At 31.4% G+C, this 19,702-nt stretch overlaps 1 protein-coding gene across 1 annotated transcript in view; it reads right to left on the bottom strand.

Annotated features, from left to right (window-relative positions):
• The window catches only part of LOC115884226, a 29,576-nt gene extending 10,818 nt beyond the window's left edge, over positions 1-18,758 (bottom strand). The window contains exons 1-8 of the mRNA XM_030902735.1: positions 18,612-18,758; positions 15,605-15,741; positions 14,468-15,319; positions 14,288-14,402; positions 14,083-14,227; positions 12,521-12,844; positions 9,095-9,298; positions 7,480-7,760 (exon numbers count right to left, since the gene is read on the bottom strand). Coding sequence (XP_030758595.1) covers positions 7,480-7,760; positions 9,095-9,298; positions 12,521-12,844; positions 14,083-14,227; positions 14,288-14,402; positions 14,468-15,319; positions 15,605-15,741; positions 18,612-18,708 — 2,155 coding nt within the window. The 5' untranslated portion in view covers positions 18,709-18,758. The remainder of the gene's footprint in view (positions 1-7,479; positions 7,761-9,094; positions 9,299-12,520; positions 12,845-14,082; positions 14,228-14,287; positions 14,403-14,467; positions 15,320-15,604; positions 15,742-18,611) is intronic.
• Between the last annotated feature and the right edge of the window lie 944 nt (positions 18,759-19,702).

A 19,702-nucleotide genomic window follows, 5' to 3' on the forward strand; every position in this document is an offset into this window, starting at 1 on the left:
TTATATTAGATAAAAAAGACTATTACGATAAGGTTACAACTTAATAGATAATAGCCCCTACATAAATTTGAAGAAGAATCCCTTGTCTAAGATGGTAGCAGACGTTAAAAAAACTCTAAAAGAATGTAACACCCTTATTGATCTTTCTTTAAAGAGGAAATTGCAAGTATCCAATCTGTCATTACCAAAATTGTATGCTTTGCCAAAAATTCATAAACCGGACAAGTCTAAGCGCCCAATTGTTTCGGCTGTAGGTTCTCCGACTTATAATTTGGCAAAATGGTTATCAAGTGAGTTTGAAAATTTACCTGATCATGAACCTTCTTTCTCAGTTAGAAATAATATTGAATTCATTAACAAAATTAAAGATATAACATTGCATGAAGGTGAAATTTTGGTCTCCTTTGATGTATCTTCGTTGTTCCCAAGTGCTCCAATTCCACATACTTTAGGCTATTTGAAGGAATTACTGAACGCAAATGGTCTCGACAACAAAACTGTGATTGAATATATTGAGCTTACATCGTTATGTATGAAACAAAACTGTTTTCAATTTAATAACAACTTTTTTGAACAGCGGGAAGGTACAGCAATGGGTAATCCATTGTCTCCATTTTTGGCTAATTTATTCATGAGCAGGTTTGAAGTGGAAGCTAAGAATCAGTTTAAGTATTTTCCAAGAGTATGGGTTAGGTATGTGGATGATATTTTTGTTGTTTTTGACACACATTGAGACACCATAGATAATTTTATTTCTAAGTTAAATAATCGTTTTCCTTCCATTAAATTTACGCATGAAATTGAGAACAACGACAGATTACCATTTCTAGATGTATTAGTTATTAGAAATACTAATAATTGCGTGGAATTTGATATCTATAGGAAAAATACCACACGCTGATATATTCCTAATGAATCACATCATAGTGTTGAACATAAAATGGCTAGTTTAAATTTCTTAGTTCATAGATTACTTAGTTTCCCACTTTCCAACGAAAGAAATGAAATAGAAAGAGATTACATTAGGAATGTAGCTGAGTGTAATGGATATTCTCCTTCACTAGTTGATAAATTAATTAGAAAACGTAGGTATAGCTTAATGATTTCCTGAAAATTCGACTTTTCAAGTGGAGGAAGATACGTCTAAATATTTTTCGATACCGTTTGATAGAGAGTTATCCTGTGGTCTAAAAGTAATTTTTAAGAATGTCAATTATAAACTTGTGTATAGTGCTAATAATAAATTACAACAATTATTAGGCAATACAAAGGATAAAACACCTCCACTGGAAAGGTCGGTATTTATGAAATTTCTTGTAAATATTCTTATCAGAAATATGTTGGGCAAACTAGAAGATCAATATTAACTAGATTTAAAGAACATTTAGCTCAGATAAGATATGGTAGACCGGATAAATCTTGTGTTGCCGAACATATTGTTGATAATGAACATTGTATAGATCTTAATAATTTAAAATTAATTAAACAAGTCTCAAATTACAGGCAATTAGATGCATAATGAAAGCATCAGAATTAATAAATGTAAAGATAGTATGAACAGAGTCAACGGTCCAATTCCTTCAAGTTCTTTGTTCCTACTACTCTAGTGGCGGAAATCTAACTGTTACGCTCAGTTGGTTCTGACTCGGTTGGCTAGATTTTGTCACGCCCACTCGGTGCCCACTGAGCGAGTATATAAACGCTCAACTTGTAGATTGTACTTTAGTTTATAATCATCTGCTGATGATGCTAACATTGTTAGCGAAACGCGCGTCCAGTGTAAAAGTAAAAGTGTTTTGGTGTATTGTGATGATTTAGTGTTTTTATTTTGCCTTATCAAGATATATGTCTTGAAGTACCACTGACATACCGATTTACTGATTAGTCAAAAATCTATGCGCCGTCCGATAGTACTTGCAGTACTATCTAGCACTGACCAAGTACTACCCAACAACTGGAGAGTACACAATATCCTTATGATCTAATGTATATTATTACTCCGGAGAGTAAATAGTTATTCACAAATTATAATTGGTCAAAAATATCTAAACCGCCTAACAATATTTGCAGTGCTACCTAGTACTGCCAAAAATGTGGTGTATAACTACTGCCTACAGTTGTTGATCTCTCGATTTTGCATGGAAACTAATAAAAAAATTCGAAGCTAATTAGTTTTTGATCATACACTCGTATATAGGAACAGCGAATCTATCCCGATTTTGAATTAGTCGTGGAAAGAAAAGGTCAAAAGACTGGGTACTTCTGAAGAACACCAGTTAACACCTTTTATTGGTTCGCTATACATACAAAAAATATAACTAAAAACTAAGGTATCAACATTTCTTCCTCAAGCTCGATATCATTCATCGGATTTAATTCGGGGATTTCTTTTGGCAAAATCCGAGAGAGTTTCCTTGGCAAAATCCGCATAAATTTGAGCAAAAAATGCTAGATTTTCTACAGCTGCATTGCTTTGTGCATGAGGTTTTGCAGTTACAAAAAATCATCTTTAAAATAAATTCGGGAGCTACTTCTTGCTCCATTAAAATATAATATAGCTCATAAAAAATAAAGCTCATTATTTGCAGCTCATGATAAAGCCCATTATTTGCATCCTACCATCCCCACTCTAATGGATCAGGAGAGTAGCCTAACCATTCTTGTATTTGGTTATCAATTTTAAAGATATGGAATTTTGCGGCATCTGTGGTGGGAGGAAGAGCAGCCAAATTGAAGTTTGTGCTAAGATTTTGTCTAGCGGTTATAGTATTGTATTTTTTAAATCTTAATTCATCTAGTGAAAATATTGAAGTTTCTCCGTAAAGAGATACTAAAAAGCGCTCGCCAGCTTTCAAGACACCATCCTTAGCAGCATTTGCATGGTAAAATATAGAAACTGTATTTCTTAGCTCTGGATTCTTCTCTAGAAGTTGAAGAACTGTAATTTTTTCGATATTGTATAAACCACTAACTGTGTCGCAACCACCTGCAGCGTGAATAAAGAGAATGGATTTTTTAAGAGCCGGCGTCTTTTAGATGGTACCTATGTATAGTCCATTTCAGGAAGATTTTCCGAAAATGGAATATTTTGCATGCTTTATTAGAAACACGGTGGGCTAATAAATCAAAATTTGCACGACATAATATAACTAGTCAAAAGTACACCGCTCGACGACACTACTGTCTGACGCTGTACTGCTTTATACTACCCAAGCACTACATAGTACACAAATTCCGGCCCTAGTCTGCCTAAGTACCATCAAAGTCCTGCACAAGTATTGCCTAAGTAGAAACTTCCCAGCTATCCACTGTCTAATCGACTGCTCAGAAATAATATGTAAACCACCCGACAGTATACTTGCAGTACTGCCCAAAGTGCTGACCAAAATTTTTTACAGCTATTGTCCAAAATTTTTCATCCATCGATCTTGTCACTAGCATATTTATAAACGGCAAAATATTTACTTATTTCAGGTTAAAAAAAATGTTGGTGCTCACTAACTAGAAACCTCGAAGGTTTCTAGTTCTTTAAAAATTTAAAGTTTTTGAATAAATGGCAAATTTAGGAAAAAATTCCAAAAATCCAAGATGGCGGCGCAATTTTGACAATGTTCCCCTTATGGGAGGCATGGGGACTTTTAGTATGTTCAACAGGACCCTTAAAACTACCAATTAAGACTAATCGCAGCTTTATGTTATTTTGTTCCCAATTCGCCCTATAGGAAATTTCTAAGTGCCCCGCATTAGAATGGTTGTCGTCTCGGCGCACTCAGTGATGAGGTGTTCTGGTGTTTTCCCACCTTCCCTACAGAATCTGCATTCGCCGTTGTTTCTTAGCTTCAATCTATTGAGGTAATCATTGAGGAGACAGTGTCCTGTTAAAATCTCGTGACAATCCGACGATTGTTCTTGCATAAATCTAGGAAAATTTCATAAGCGTATCATCGGTTAAAATTTAATATTTTTTGTTGATTCGAAGTTCATTTAAAAGATAGAGTCAACAGCAATCACATTTTGAAACTTGTTTGAATTTTGTCATATTTTCTGAAAATAAAAAAACGGGCAAACATTCCTTGGCACAAAAAAATTCCGATTTTTACAAATTTATTAATATTTTTTGCCAGATATCACAAGCATTGTCATACACAATTTTCAAGTCATGTTCCACAGCCCCTAGACCACCAAGAGGCGTAGGACATCCCTTGGATGCTGATATTTCAAACCAAATGGACAAGAACAATATACTCTGAAAAAGTTACAAGATATTGCAAGTAATTTTGAACTTTTATCATTGATTTCCAAATCCTCATTGATGTTGGTTATTTATAAAGTTATTATGCAATTTTCTTTTGTTTACGACACTTTCCGGAAATTACAAAAAATACGAAAAACAAAATTTAGACAATAGGTTTAACGGAAACGTTATTGGCCTAAATCATACAGTAAATTGGCCAGCAAGGTCTCCTGATATTTCGCCAAATGATTTCTTTCTCTGGGGCCATTTAAAAAACAGGATATACAAGGATAAAAAATACCCAAATCTAGACGAGTTAAAAAATGCTATTTCTGCCGAATGCAATAGAATTTCAGTTTACCAACTAGCGAATGTAAGAAGAAAATTTTATGATCGCCTGGGTTATTGTCTAGCAGTCGATGGAGGAATATTTGAACATCTTCTTAAATCCTAAAGTTGTAACAATTTAATAGTACTTAAATTAATAAGTTATTGAATATTGTAATAATGCTATAATTAACCTTGTAATTGATTACTTTATTTTACTTTAATTCATATTAATTTGTATTTATAAATACATCTTTAAGATTTCCGATGTAGGAATGAGTTTTCAATAATAATAAAGCACTAAATAGGTAAATTTCTGAAATGACAACTTCATTTGACAGTTATCTTTTACCTTGACTGGTACTGGTAAGTAAATACAGGGCCATAAGAAAGGAGAAATATTTAAAAAGAAATCGGCGATAACTCGTAAACGAGCTAATCAAAAATATCTAAAGTTATTCTTTTGAATGTGGGTTTTAGTGTTCTTCAATAAACCTAAATAGAATTATTCTCTAAAATAATTAGGGAAGTCAATAATTGACCCCATTAAAATTTACATGGGATTTCCTATGTCCCGTCCGACGATGCAACACCCGGTATATCTCCGGAGCGTTGACTTGGAGAAAAAATTCAGGATCTTCGAGACGGAATATCTTGAAAACTACTAATATTGCGAAAAAAATCATAAGGAGCATTTTTATAGGTAATTAACCTAAGCTTAATTTCTTCTTCCAAGAGAATTTTTGTAAATTGTATATTTTGGCAGATATTTGCGAAAAACTGATTTTTCGGCCATTTGGGGCCATTTTTCGGCCAAAGTTCGGCCGCCAAAGTCCGGCCGTCACGGTGTTACAATTTTTCCCTTAAATCTACTCCCCAAAAGGTACAAAACCTTAATTTACTGGACTATTACGATAAATTCACTTCGTCATTTCCGGTGAAAAATTTTGCTCAGTTTGCCTACAAAATTTACACTGAACTCGCTTAATATCAAACACAAACAATCGAAATCTTAGATTTATTCAGGAATCTTTTCCCCTGTTCTATATTTAATTCCGGGTAACCTTATCCTAACCTTATTTATACTCGCGCACCCCTCCAAACTTTTCTTTTTGTTTTACTGCGATTCGCGCGATCCCAGGGCTTTTCTTCCCACTCGTCGCCGTTGACCTTTTTGCTTCAACAATACCCCGAAGGAATGTCGCCCTTCCTTAAGTCATCCCTCAGGAATATTTTTTAAATGTTTTTAAGTCTTTACGTACGCTGGAAGAAAAATTAAAAAAAATAAACACTTCATTAAACCATTATCTAAGATTTTTTTTAAAAAGTTTAGGATTACCATACGATCAGAAGGGTCAAATTTGGCTCGGAAATGAAGACTTACATGGAAAATGTCCAAACAAATTTGACGCCGCTGGACCAGTTACTTATAGGGGAACAGAAGGGCAACACTGCCTATTGAGAACGCATGCACTTATAGGGTTTTCTGCCGACTCGTCCCGTCGCGTCACGTCGGCACTGTCGGCAGTAGCATCGACGAGCGGGCCGAGGTTGCCACATTTCAACCATAAAGCTCTTGCCGCGAGTAATAAACAAATTAACAACCTGTATACATTATCATTTATAATCGAGTATAAAGTATCGACCTTGTCTTTTTTTATTGTATCTATTTCGCCAATAACAATTGATTTGCTTAATTATTCAAAAACTTTGAAGCTAAAACAGTCATTGTGTATAATTATTATTTTTATTATTAATAGTTTACTATTTATGTAATATTCCACCCCCCTTTTTACCCCCTTAGGGGATGAATTTTAAAAAATCCTTTCTTATCTCACGTAAACATCATAAAAGGAACCCCTGTGCAAAATTTCAGCTTTCTAGGGTCAAGGGTTTGGTCTGGGCGTTGATGAGTCAGTATCAGTCAGGACAGTCAGATTTATATATATAGATATACCAATTTTTATTTTCGATAAATTTGTTGCATGAGAAATTCAACTAAGAAATATGAACTTTCACATATAACTGATAAGTAAATCAGTATTATTTTGGTGCTATCACCTTTTCTTTTACTAATATATTTTTTCTTTATTATTATTTATTTTAATAACCAAATAAATCAATATGAATTTATAAACTAGTCAATAAAAGTTATCAAATATTTTTCAAAAGTATATACAATATATTAAATAAAATAAACAATTATAATTACGATATCTGTTGTTGCATTTTAACGATAACTGACCTAAGTTTAGGATTTTCTTTGTAAACCTTTTTTATGTAGGTAAATATTTAATTTAAATCTAAATATTCGTTTAATATCTATTATTCGCATTATAATTCTGCATCTAAAAGAAAATGAATATGCAGGGTACATTTAAAAAAATAAGATAAAGTATTTTAAATATTGCAATGTTGCTCACGCCGTTACAGATACCCTGTGTAAGATAATGTGAGTTTTCCTTCACATATTTGTTTTCTTATCCTTGATGTTTAGGAACGTGTAGCTAAGTTTTAATAAATATAAATTTCCAGGTTTTAACCATTTTTCGGATATACTGTTTTTAACAAAAGTTTTAATAAATAAGAAATGGCATGACAACACCGCATAGTGTTTAAAATAAATACTGTATATATGCAGGATTTTATGCTGAATTTATTCTGTACAGAAAATGGGGGTTGCAATTTAATAAAACTTTTGTACCTAACAGGTATGTATGTTATATGGTAAATAAGAAACTTTTATAAAAATGCGAAATATTTGTATTTGGTAAAAACACTAAAAGATACAATCAGATTAAATGAAAGAACAAAAAGTAAATTCTTCCTATATCTAATTCTAATACAGCTTATTTATTATATATAATAATATAATATAAAAACACAGTCTTGAAAAATATCGCATTCCCGAACATCTTAATGCTCAGGAGTGACGGAATTTACGTCCTTCTTGTGATAGATCCTCGTTTCGTAGAAGAAACTGTTAGGAATATCCTCGAAGAACGTCTTTCCATACTTTATCTCGCGATCGAATGGATAATAGAGTGGATAATCGTCGATGTATGGCCCTCCAACTCCTGGTCTTGGGTAGTGGTAAGTCCATTCCTCGGGCTTGTTACCGGTGTATGGTTTGTATGGGTAGACGATGAAGTAGAACTGGAATGGATACCCGCCAGTGCTACCTTTAGGTAACATGTATCTGGAAAAAGAATTTATAATATTAATAGATATTGTAAAATTTTAAAATAATATTGAAAAATTGGGCTAATATATAAAACAGTTTTATATATTTTGTTCTATTGAGCCGATTTTGACGATTTTTTAAGCAATTTGTAGCTAAATTATGTGCCTTTTTAGTATCTCTTCCTAAATTAAAAATGAAAGTTTCCATTTGTCAATGATACGAGAGAAAATAAAATGTTGATATTTTGGAGAAAATTTGAAACACCCTGTGAAATATATTAACAAAGCAAGGAATTTAAAAATTATTTTATCATCTAGGTATGTCTTTTCTCGATAGTTTGTTTTTTATTCATCCCAATAGCTTTATTCTGGACGGGGCCTACTTTGTTTACGCAGAATCCGAACCGCGGTCCTCGATAATATCATAGTCAATGGCCTACCAACTTGGCAAGTGTACTAAATCTTACTCACGAGATATCCGATCTCATCCGGCCTCGAACCGGCGTAAATGAGCAGTGTGTGTCAACAGATTTTACACTTTTGCCTTTTTTTGGACAACAGCACGATACAGAGTTTCAAACCGGTTACCCGTCCATCCACTAGTATCGCCTTACGTCGCTTAACTTCGTTGTTCCAATGGAACCGGTGTTTCCACGTAGCTAGGCTGTTGCCTTTTGGACTTAAAAATATCTCTGTTAGAGCCCAACAGACAATAATAATATGATTTTTCCAAGACGGATATTAGATATATCATAAACACTATTTTATTGGTGTATTGACTAGGAAAAGCAAACGTATGGTTTTAATGTAAAAAATACGAAAAAATATTATTAGTGCCTTCTTCAAAAGCGAATATCTCTAAAAAATGAAATCTATTGAGATAAACCAAAAAACAAACTATCGAGAAAAGATACACCTAGATGATACAATGATTTTTAAATTCTTTGCTTTTTTAATATACTCCACAGGATGTTTCAAACTTTCTACAATATCAATATTTTCTTTTCCATCGTATAATTGTCAGATGGCAACTTGAGTTTTAATTTAGAAAGATACATTAAAAGTCAAATAATTTAGCTACAAAGCTCTTAAAAAATCATCAAAATCGGTCCACTAAAACACAATATAAAACTTTAAAATACATGAAAATTTTAAGGTGTAGTTAAAACCTCAAAATTTTGTGCCAGTGTGATTTATAATAATAGATTGTTTGATATAAAAAAAATTATCCTTAAAAATATGCCTTATATAAAGAGATATTTTTACCAATCTGGATAGTGTCGAATAAGAAAAAAATAACAAACCAAAATTGATTCTTGAGTATATTTTCTTAAAATTATTAAACCATACCTGTATGGGAAATTGAAGTAATTTTGTCTTGGGTCCACGTTGAATTCACCCTGTCCTTCAGAAGCGCTGATAACTTGTTTGTATAGGTCGTAGAAACTTGTCCTTTCTGTAGCGAACAGTCTGCTTTCGTAAGAACTCCTCTTGATAACATTTTCACCGCTCTTCAGATCATACACGAATTGGTCCAATTCAAAGAAGTTCCATCTGAAAAAGACAAAAAACCCTTTAATTTTTACATCTCTTTTATAAATCACTAGCGTGTACCCGCGACTTCGTTCGCGTCGAGTTAATCATTTGTAATGGTGATGATAAAGCAAAGAAAAAATTCCATTAACATACAAAACAAAATAAATTATGCGTGTCCAAGTGTTTTCCCGAAAGACTAACCGTTTTTTAAATAACAAATATTGTAATATTTGAGGGGCGTTTTCACCCTCTTGGAATTTGAGATTTGAGAAACCCCTCCTTATCGAACCTCTACACCCCACAATCAATCCGTCTGCCAAAAATCAGCTTTAAACGTCAAACAGTTTTAAACAGAATCGTGATTACTCAATAGTCATATTTTATGAAACACCCTGTATAATTTTTTAAAAAACCTTAAAATATGTAAAACAACAAAATAAAATATACGTGTTTAAGAGTTTTTCCGAAAAACTCACCGGTTTTTAAATAAAAAATATTCTAATATTTGAGGGGTGGTTTCACCCTCTTAGAATTCGAGTTTCGAAAAATCCCTTCTTATCGAACCTCTACACCCTAAAGTCAATCCGTTTTCCAAAAATCAGCTTTTTACGTCAAGCGTTTTAAGCAGGATCGTGATTAATAAATGACCAGATTTTTCGAAACACCCTGTATGCATTTTTAAAAAATCTTAAAATATGTAAAAAAACAAAATAAAATATACGTGTTTAAGCGTTTTTTCGGAAACTTGACCGTTTTTTAAATAAACAATATTGTAATGTTTGAAGGGTGGTTTCACCCCCTTGGAACTGGAATTTCGAAAAATCCCTTCTTATCGAACCTCTACACCCTAGACCCAACCTGTATGCCAAAATTGAGCTTCTTACGTTGAGTGGTTTGAATAGGATCGTGATTAATCAGTGAGTCAGTCACTTAAGGATTTTATACAGGTTGTTAATTTGTTCATTACTCGCGGCAAGAGCTTTATGGTTGAAATATGGCAACATCGGCCCGCTCGTTAATAGACGACAGCGACGCGACGGGACGAGTCCGCAGAAAAATCAATAATGCATGCGTGCTCAATAGGCAGTGTTGCCATTATGTTCCCCTATAAGTAATTGTCGAGTTAACAACCTGTATATTAGTATAGATTATTGTTAGGTTTAACTGACTTTTATTATGCTGATAATAAACATAATTCGTTTATGTGTTCATGTTAGTTAATAATCTAATTTTTTAAGCATTCTTTAAGTTTTGAGTCTCTCAGTAACAACATAAACGGCCACTACACTATTCGCGAAATAGGCCGAAGTAATAATAATAAAGCTATGTAAAAAATGTATATGAAGCTATGTAAATATTTTGTCAAGAGAAATTATCTTCGAGAGGGTATCAAGTTTAAGTGTATAACTATAAATCAATGGGAAGGTAGAAGAGAGTGTAAGAAAAAGGGCGGATAACCATATATAACTCAAAGGCTTCCCCTTGCTTCCGACCTAGATACAAAGTTATTTTAATTTATTTGGCATTTGATAATAAAATCTCCCCTTTGATCTTGTTCTTTGCCGGTTGTTTCGTAATATTAAACAAAGATTTTCATTATTTATTGGGTTTTCTTTTTGCGTTATGTTAATAACCGGTTTTATATGTTTTTTTTAATAAAAATTTAGTTATTATTAGTTTTTATATCGTTTTTAAGTGCTTTCTTGATCGGCTATCACCTACTGATAGAACTTACGACCGAGAAAAGTAAAAAATATTCCTTGGTTTAAGTAAGAACAACGTTCGGATTGTCACGGGATTTTTAACAGCACACTGTCTCCTCAACGAACACCTCAGTAGATTAAAGCTAAGAAACCACAACTAATACAGATTCTGTAGGGAAAATGGGGAAACACCAGAACACCTTATCACTGAGTGCGCCGGGACGACAACCATTCGTGCCATGAACTTTTGTACGACTGATATCGGAGTTGGAGAACTAACCTCTGTAAAACAGTCTCAGCTACTGGCTTTTGTCAAAGCCCTGAGACTGTATGATGAGTTTAAAAAAGGGGGACACAATAGATCTGTACAGTCTACATTCTGCATCACCTAGTGACTAGTTGGAAAGACTTTACACACATTTCCATGCAAATGATCGTTAAGTCGACAGGCTGGTTGTAAATAGGCTGTGATTCACAAAAACTTTCCATAAATTTAGTAAGCATTAATTTTTTACAACAGATTCAAAAATTTGTAGACAATTTAACAAAAGCCTATTCAAGTGTTAACTGGTTTTGTTGAACTAGGTAGATATAATAGAAATATTATCTTAGTAAAATCCGGAAATATTTTCATATAACTAGAGCTTTTATTACTTTTAGCAAAAGGAAATAATTTAATATAAAATCTAAATTAACGGATTATTGCCAGCTTAATTAAAATTTAATTAGTTAGCTTAGAGAAGTCTTGAGAAAAACTAAAAACCATTTTTATTGGAAAAACTAAAAAGCAGCTTTTATTCTTCATTAATGATGAGAATATAATCATTAAAAAACGAATTACTTTATTAATTATTAAAGAGGATTAAAAAAATTGTAATCATTTTGAAAAAGAAAGAAAAATTTGAGATATATTAGAAAAAAATGCTATTTATTTACGGTATTGATTAGTGGCCAATAATTATAATAATATAATAAGATAAATAATATTTCGATAAAAAAATATATTTTCTCTTTACCATTTTTCAAATAAGTCCAAAATAACTGAGTGATTTTACTTTGAAAATTTCCAAAAAAATGTTTTTGCTAAAATTTTGAGAACCACTGGATCTTTTCTAGGTTTTCTTTCTTGTAAATTTAATCTACTAATTATGTTGCCATATCAATGAATTATGTTGTTTAATTAAAAACTAAAATTATTTTCAAAAAAATTTTCCCAAAAATTCCGAATTTTAAAAAATAATTGCGAAAAAAATTCATAATCGTGTTTCTGGGTCGGAATCATACACGTATCACATCATATTTCTTTTAGTGGCAATCAAAAGAGCTGCCAATATATTTTTTTAAAGAGTTTTTAGTCAAAAAAATCTTGTGTGCTTATATATTTTGCCAAAAGTGTTAAAAGTAAATAAGACGAAGAAATAATAATTTTTAACATCAGTCTCATAAAAGATATCATAAACACTAAAACATGCGCTAAAAATTATATTTTACTGATATTTATCGAAAGAAGCATTTAAGCCCATTGAAAATAACATACCTGTTTTCACTGATGTTGATGTACCTTCCATATTCATCATACTTAGGACCAATAAAGACCTTGACAACAGCTTTAGCATCAGACGCAGATTGGACGTGGATTTTGTAAGTGAAAGGTTTGTGATTGAGACGGTACTGCTTGGCGCGAACGAAGAAGTGGTTCTTCTCGTTCTTCAATTCTTCCTCACTGTAGTAGACGGCTTGGCTGAGATCGGAATAGAACTCATCGAAGTACGTGATGAGACGGTCTATTTCAACTTTTTCAATTTGGACTCCGTTCCAGATGAGATCTTTAGTGGTGTATGGAGGTAAGTACGATTGGTATCTATAAAAGGTACGGTTTGTTGAGTAAAAGAGTAATAATAGCTGTAGAAGAGTAATATCCTGCGTCGGGCATGTGTAGCTCCTAGAATAAAATACTTGGGAATTTTGTTTAAGTGCAAATCTAAAGTATGTTCCAGGATGTATTCCAGAAAAATATTTTAACTTTTATAGGGTGGCTCAAAAAAGTGTGAGTGGATCCGGATGATTTTTTTAATGGAACACCCTGTATATTATTGCTTTTTTGACTTCATCTTAGATCACTTTACATAATCCTAAGATATGTGTAAATATATTTCGATAGTTTCAGGAGATATTAAAAAATAAATAAAAAATATATATTTTTTCAGCCTTTCTTAAAAAAATCATTAAAAATACAAGAACTGTCTTGGGATCAAAACTATATTAGGTATTTACTTTAGATGGTCTGTATTTACTTTGCTATAAATATGGTAATTGCAAATCATACAGGATGTTCAAAATTCTACGCCAAACTTTCTAAAATATAAAATAATTTATCTTCGTTTTTTTTAATGGGACACCCCGTATATTATTTTTCCAATAGATGAAGAATTAAAAAATGAGCATTTTTTTTATTTAGAGTATTTCAAAATTTTTAACGGTTTCGCAGATATTCGCGGTTATATATTTCATACGGCATTTTCCATAGTAAATGTTTATCAAAGCCACCCAATGATTTTTCTCTTGTTTATATTTTACCTTGGAAAGAGCCATATGAAATAATACTGCGTGTATCTGCGAAACCATTAAAAATTTTGAAATACTTTAAACACAAAAAATGTTAATTATTTAATTCTCCATCTAATAAAAAAATAATATACAAAAAAAAACAAAGAAAATTTATTTTATATTTTAGAAAGTTTTGCGTAGAATTTTGAACACCCTGTATGATTTAGGATTACGATATTTATAGCAAAGTAAGTATAGGTCATCTAAAATAAATACCTAAAATAGTTTTCATTTCAGGACAGTTGTTGTATTTGTAATAATTTTTTTAATGAAATTTGAAAAATATATATTTTATTTATTTATAAATATCTCTGAAAATATCGAGTTATATTTATTCATATCTTATACACTTACTCTTTTTTGAGCCACCCTATAGAAGTTAAAATATTTTCCTGAAATATATCCTTGTACATATTTTAGGTTTACACTTCCCAAGTTTTTTATTTTAGAAGCTACAAATGCCCGACGCACTATTGCCGGGCCCTGTATTACCTGTGATAGTAGTTGATTAAAATTTTGTAGAGTTGGTAAAACACTGGGTCTCTTAAACAAGTTTCGATATGTTCTAAAGCAGATGGAGCTACCTTGTCTTTGTAGAGTGGAGTGTAGGAATATCCCAAAGCATGACGACCATAACCTATCAAAAGAATGAATAACAATTAAAATCAACGAAGGGTAAGTTAAACTATTTACTTACCCAACCAAGGTCCATAAAACCGTTCGTCTGGAGAGTCTGGATTAGATTGAAGAAGATTTCCAATAGTGTTGTAACCATGCTTGTCGTTATAGAGTTCTACACGTTCACCTTGTTTCTGTAATATTAATAAAATAATTAGAATGAACTTAGTGTCTCTTTCTAAGTAGTAAAGCTTCTTACGTTCAAGCAATATCCTCTATCAATAGCATCTACAACTCTCCTTGTATAATCCTTGTAGTAACTCAAACTGTGAGCAAAATGAGACCTGACATGCTGTCCATAACTGTAGAAATAATCAGATAATCTGGCAAACTTGGGTCTTTCAGGGAATTGCAAGCCGTTGGGGTATTGCAAAGATGGATAGTATGGTGTTTCAATCGGGACATCCAAGTCCAAGAGAGGGATTTGTCCAAAATCGTTGGACAAACGTTCCAGATAATATCTGGAAAGAATCTGTTGGTAGAAGAAGAAAAACAACTCTCCACGCCTGTCGTTGTTGATGCCGTATTTCTCACCATCCATCCACCAAGGATAGTACAAATAATAAGTGTAATAGAAGTTGTTATATTCGACATCTTCCAAGTAATATGAAAGCGATTGTTCTGGATGTAAGTTAATGTAATATCCAGAATAATTAGAAACGATAGTGTAACCTGGGTACTTCCCTCCAGTGCTTTGGATAGGTTGGCCGTTCCAAGTTTGCTTGTACTTGTAAGCTTGCTGAATGGTCTCGGAGTTGAAGAAATAGTACGGGTACACTTCGTAAAGTGGAGGAAGTACAATACCGTAGCAATCAGGTCTGTGGATGATAGCTACGGAATAAGAATACAAGAACAAGCCTTCGTTGAGCCAGTGACGTGCTGCTACGGCTGTTCTGTAGAAGGTGTCGAAATCTTTGGCGTAGTAGAACAGATCGAAGACGGCAATGGCTTGTTCCAAGTGCTCGGGATAAGCTAGGGAGAAAATTTCTTTTTTGGGTAGTTGGTAGCCGTTCTGGTAGAACTCGGTGATCTTTTCAGCAACTTCGGGTTTCTAGAAAAAAAAAATAGGGGCAAATTAATCTTAATTACTACTCTTGGATCATACTGGAGATGTAACAGAGTAAAACTTGTTATTATTTTATATGTAATGACAAAAAATATGTCTGTAAAATGTATATATTCATAGAAAAGTATGTATTGCTCTGAAAACTGTTTAATATAAATAATATTCATCAGCTAAAAACAGCTAATATATTGGTAATCAAAAATAGTTCAGAATGGATGGTTCAAAATTAAAGTGAGTAGTAGATTATTTGTGATAAGTAATAAAACTTACTGTGTATAAACTGGGATCTTCAAGCTTGAATGTTTTTACAATTTGAATATGCTCTTCATTGTAACTCGGCTGGTTAATTCTTCTAAAAAGAGACAAGACTTTTTTTTGCTTGTCCACAAGAGTTTTATCGGCTGTGACTGAAAAGGAGAGAGAGATATCAGATTTTTTTGTTATTTTCCATCGTTATATTTAATATAGCTATTTTTTTATTATTTTTTTTTTACTTCAAGAGTTTTTATTATTAGTATATTCTACAATTTTAAAATCCTAGGTATGGATTCGTTAACGATTTTAATAGACGTATTTGCTAAAAACTAAAGTGTCTTTGTATTAGTTTTATTTAAAAATTTAATTCTTTTTTTCTGTACTTGCTTGCTTCTGACGGGGAGAGAAATATTAAATATTATGCATTTTTTTGTCGATTAAGCAAATATGTTTAGTACGAGTAAAAAGCCCCTGACAAGCCATATGGCAACGTTGTAAATTTTAAAATTTCTAGATTAGGTCTAGAATATATTTGTCTCTCTTATTACATAGGAGAGAGAAAGAAGGATATATCAAATGTCAAACTTCCACCTGGTCTCAATTTTCTTTGCTATTTTGTTAAGAAAAGTGTTTTTCAGTAAAATGTTGGACACTTTTCTATCCCCAATCAAGTGTGGCTTTTAGATAAACTATAATATAATGAAAATATAGTGAAATTATTACTTTATAGGGCCGAAATTAAGAAAAATTCAATGTTGAAATAATTTTTCGTTTTTCTGAAAAACGGTAAGAGACCGCCAAGAAAAAAATAGATTCGTAATCTACGACCTCAAAATAGTGTGTATACCAGTTTTGGTGAAAATCGGACGATTTCCAGTTTTCACAATAATTACCACATTTGTTATTATTTTACAGGTAACACCTAACAATTTCATAATAATGATTATTTTTTTTATAGATGAATGTAAGAAGATAGCTTTTATTTTTATTGTTTCAGTGATCCAGGTGGGGTGGGCAAATGCCCCCTCTTGCCCCCCCTGTCCGGCGCCCATGTGGGACACCCTGTATATTATACAATTAATTGTGAATTATACGGTTCAAATCGAAGTAATTTTATTAATTAATTCAAAATAATAAATGCTATATAGAAATAGATGAAACAAGAAATGCAACAAATAGAAGGCAACAATTAAATATAATGAAACATAGAAGAATATCGAATTTTTTCTGGCAATAAGAGAAATAAATTTGGTGAAATACCTAATACAAGCACTATAAACTAAAATAATTTATATAAGGTGTCACAGAAATAAGTGCAAGTATTTTAACTGGTAGTATAGTTATATAACCCCAGAAACACGCCTATGAAGTTTTTTTCGCAAAATTTTTTTTTGAAAATTCGGAATTTTTTGAAAAATTTGTTAGATTTTTTTTAGTTTTTAGTTAAAACCATAATTTCTTGATTTACAAGAAAGAAAATCCAGAAAAGATTTAGTGATTCTCAAAATTTGAGCAAAATTTTGTTTTAACAACAAAAAACACTAACTAAAGGATTCCTAGAGGATATCTCCCATTACTACAAATCCCATATTTTAATATTCATTTATTCGTTTTAGTTGGATTATTCTGCAAAGAGTCCTATATTTTTTTAAATTTTTCAATAAGATCAAGACACTAACTTTTTTATCATAGTATTTTCTATACTATTTTTCAAATTTATTAAACACAAAATAATATTTTTGATATCTAAATTATTAAATACCATATGATCGAAAAAACACATCGATCATCATTTCCAACCAATTTAAAGCCAATTTTTTTCGGTCTTACGATATACAGGGCGAGTCTTAAATAAATGCAAATATTTTTAGGGCTGATATAGAACTCGATAAAAGAAACATATTTTCTCTTAAAAGAAAACATTTTTCAAATAAGTCCAAAATAACCCAAATATTTTACTTCAAAAATTAAGAAAAAAATATTTTTCGCTCAAATTTTGAGTACTTGATCTTTTCTTGAGTTTTCTTACTTGTAAATTTAATCTACTATCCTATGTTGCCATATTATAAAGATATTATGTTTTTTAACTAAAAATTAAAAAAAAATTCAAAAAGTTCCAAATTATCAATGTTTTTTTTTGCAAAAATCCCCATACACATGTTTCGGGGGTCAAAATATACTACACCTAAAAATATTTGCTCTTATTTCAGACTTACTCTGTATATTGTTATACATTAATATAATTGATGAAAGACAATGCCTGGAAACTTATATGGTGAAATTTTGATTAAATAATTTAGTACTCACTAAAAACACGGTATGTCGCTAGTGGTAGGAAAAATAATTTTTAGAGGTTACTAGTTTATTTGGTTGCCTGTAATATGCATATACAGGGTGTTTCCTAATTAATCTAAAAAAAATCGTTAGAAAACGGCTTAAGGCGGGCTCTTAATAAGTATATTTATTTTTTTCTCGGCAACTGTTTGATGAACAAGAAAAACTCAAAAGATCAATTTTGTTGAAAAAGGATGACCAGCCAAGAAAAAAATATATTTTCTTAAACCTACATAAATATTTAATATAATTGTTTAAATAAATAAGTATAAATACAAGTAAAATACAAAAAACATAAAACTTTACATAAATGCTATCACGATAATATTTTTACTTTTTATTTATTAAATTTGAATTACTAAAAGAGTAAGTTAAACACAAAAGTAATGAATTTCGAAAAATAAAGTCTTGTAGTGGTCTTGAGATTAAATTTGTATATAGGTGCAAAATTCAAAATTTGGTGACTTTTCTGCTTCTCAAAAAATATGTAATTAATTCTATATTATATATTATACAGAGAAATTTAGAAAAAACACAAATGTAGGTATAAAATAATTATAGGAATATTAATAAGAAAGAGGGGTTTCAGACTAAAATGATTGTTCTTTACTTTATAATGCTTTAAAAATTATATATTACTCAAATAATATGAAATATTTAACCCAAAAAGAGTTACAAAAGTACTTGCCTGTTTTATACTGTCCAGGATAGGTGTCATCCCCTGTTGGACTGCTCACAGCTAGGGCGCAAAGGCCTACAACCCCCAAGGCTACCACCAACTTCATCTTTACTCCAAGAGGACCAGCGATGGAGTGTGCCTCAACACGATTTTCCAACCAATTTTATAGTCTCTAAGAACGTTTGACCTCTGATAAAAGTTTTCCTAATTGGTTTTATCTCTTCTGTATGTGTATTATTGTTTGCGTTAGTTACGCCTTTTGTCTCTAAGACAGTACAGAATGATTTTTATTTTTCGGCTGATAACTAACGGCTCTTATTGTAGACACTGACCTTTTCGAGATTTTTCGATTTTCTTTCTTTGAAGAAAATTAATAATCAATTATATGAATAATTTATTCAGTTCTAAATACTTACGGTTCTATAAAAATAATTTTTATTACTTTAAAAATAGCTGTCGTATGTATTATTAAAATAAAAAATAAACTAATCAAATTAATATAAGTAATAAATAAGTGCATCAGAAATATCTTATTTCGGATATTTTTCGTTTTGTACTAAAAATATTCTTTTTTAGTAAATGGTTATAGGTACAAACAATCATTACAAAAATACGTGCATTTAAAAAAATGTAAATAGGTTTTTTACATATAAAAGTTTACCTAAAATGCTCCTATAGCCTGTCCAACGGGAGTCTCTGTGATTGACAGTAGTGCCTGTTATTTTAATTCGTGGCAAATTGTATATCCTGATCCTGGCATTTTTTTGGATGTTGTCTGTCCAAATCTTCCCGAAAACGTTGGACAAACTATGGATATTGATATAAAGTTTTTTTTTTCTAAATAATACAACCTAGCTTAATATTCAGAGTAATAAACAATCGAAAAAAAACGACAACAGGGCAGGGTTTTACATAGTATAACTTTTACAGATTCAAAAAATATCTCACACATACCCTTCAAAACTTCAATAATACAATTAAAGAATACCTCTCGGGATAAAAAATTATTCAATTCATTTTTTTTTAATAAATAACAATATCAACAAATGTCGTATTACAAAAATGTTCTTTATCATTTTTATTTTTAGTTTCCTTTATCA

Source organism: Sitophilus oryzae, unplaced genomic scaffold (genome assembly GCF_002938485.1).
Source record: "Sitophilus oryzae breed Bouriz unplaced genomic scaffold, Soryzae_2.0 scaffold_213_pilon_pilon, whole genome shotgun sequence".
NCBI lineage: Eukaryota > Metazoa > Arthropoda > Insecta > Coleoptera > Curculionidae > Sitophilus > Sitophilus oryzae.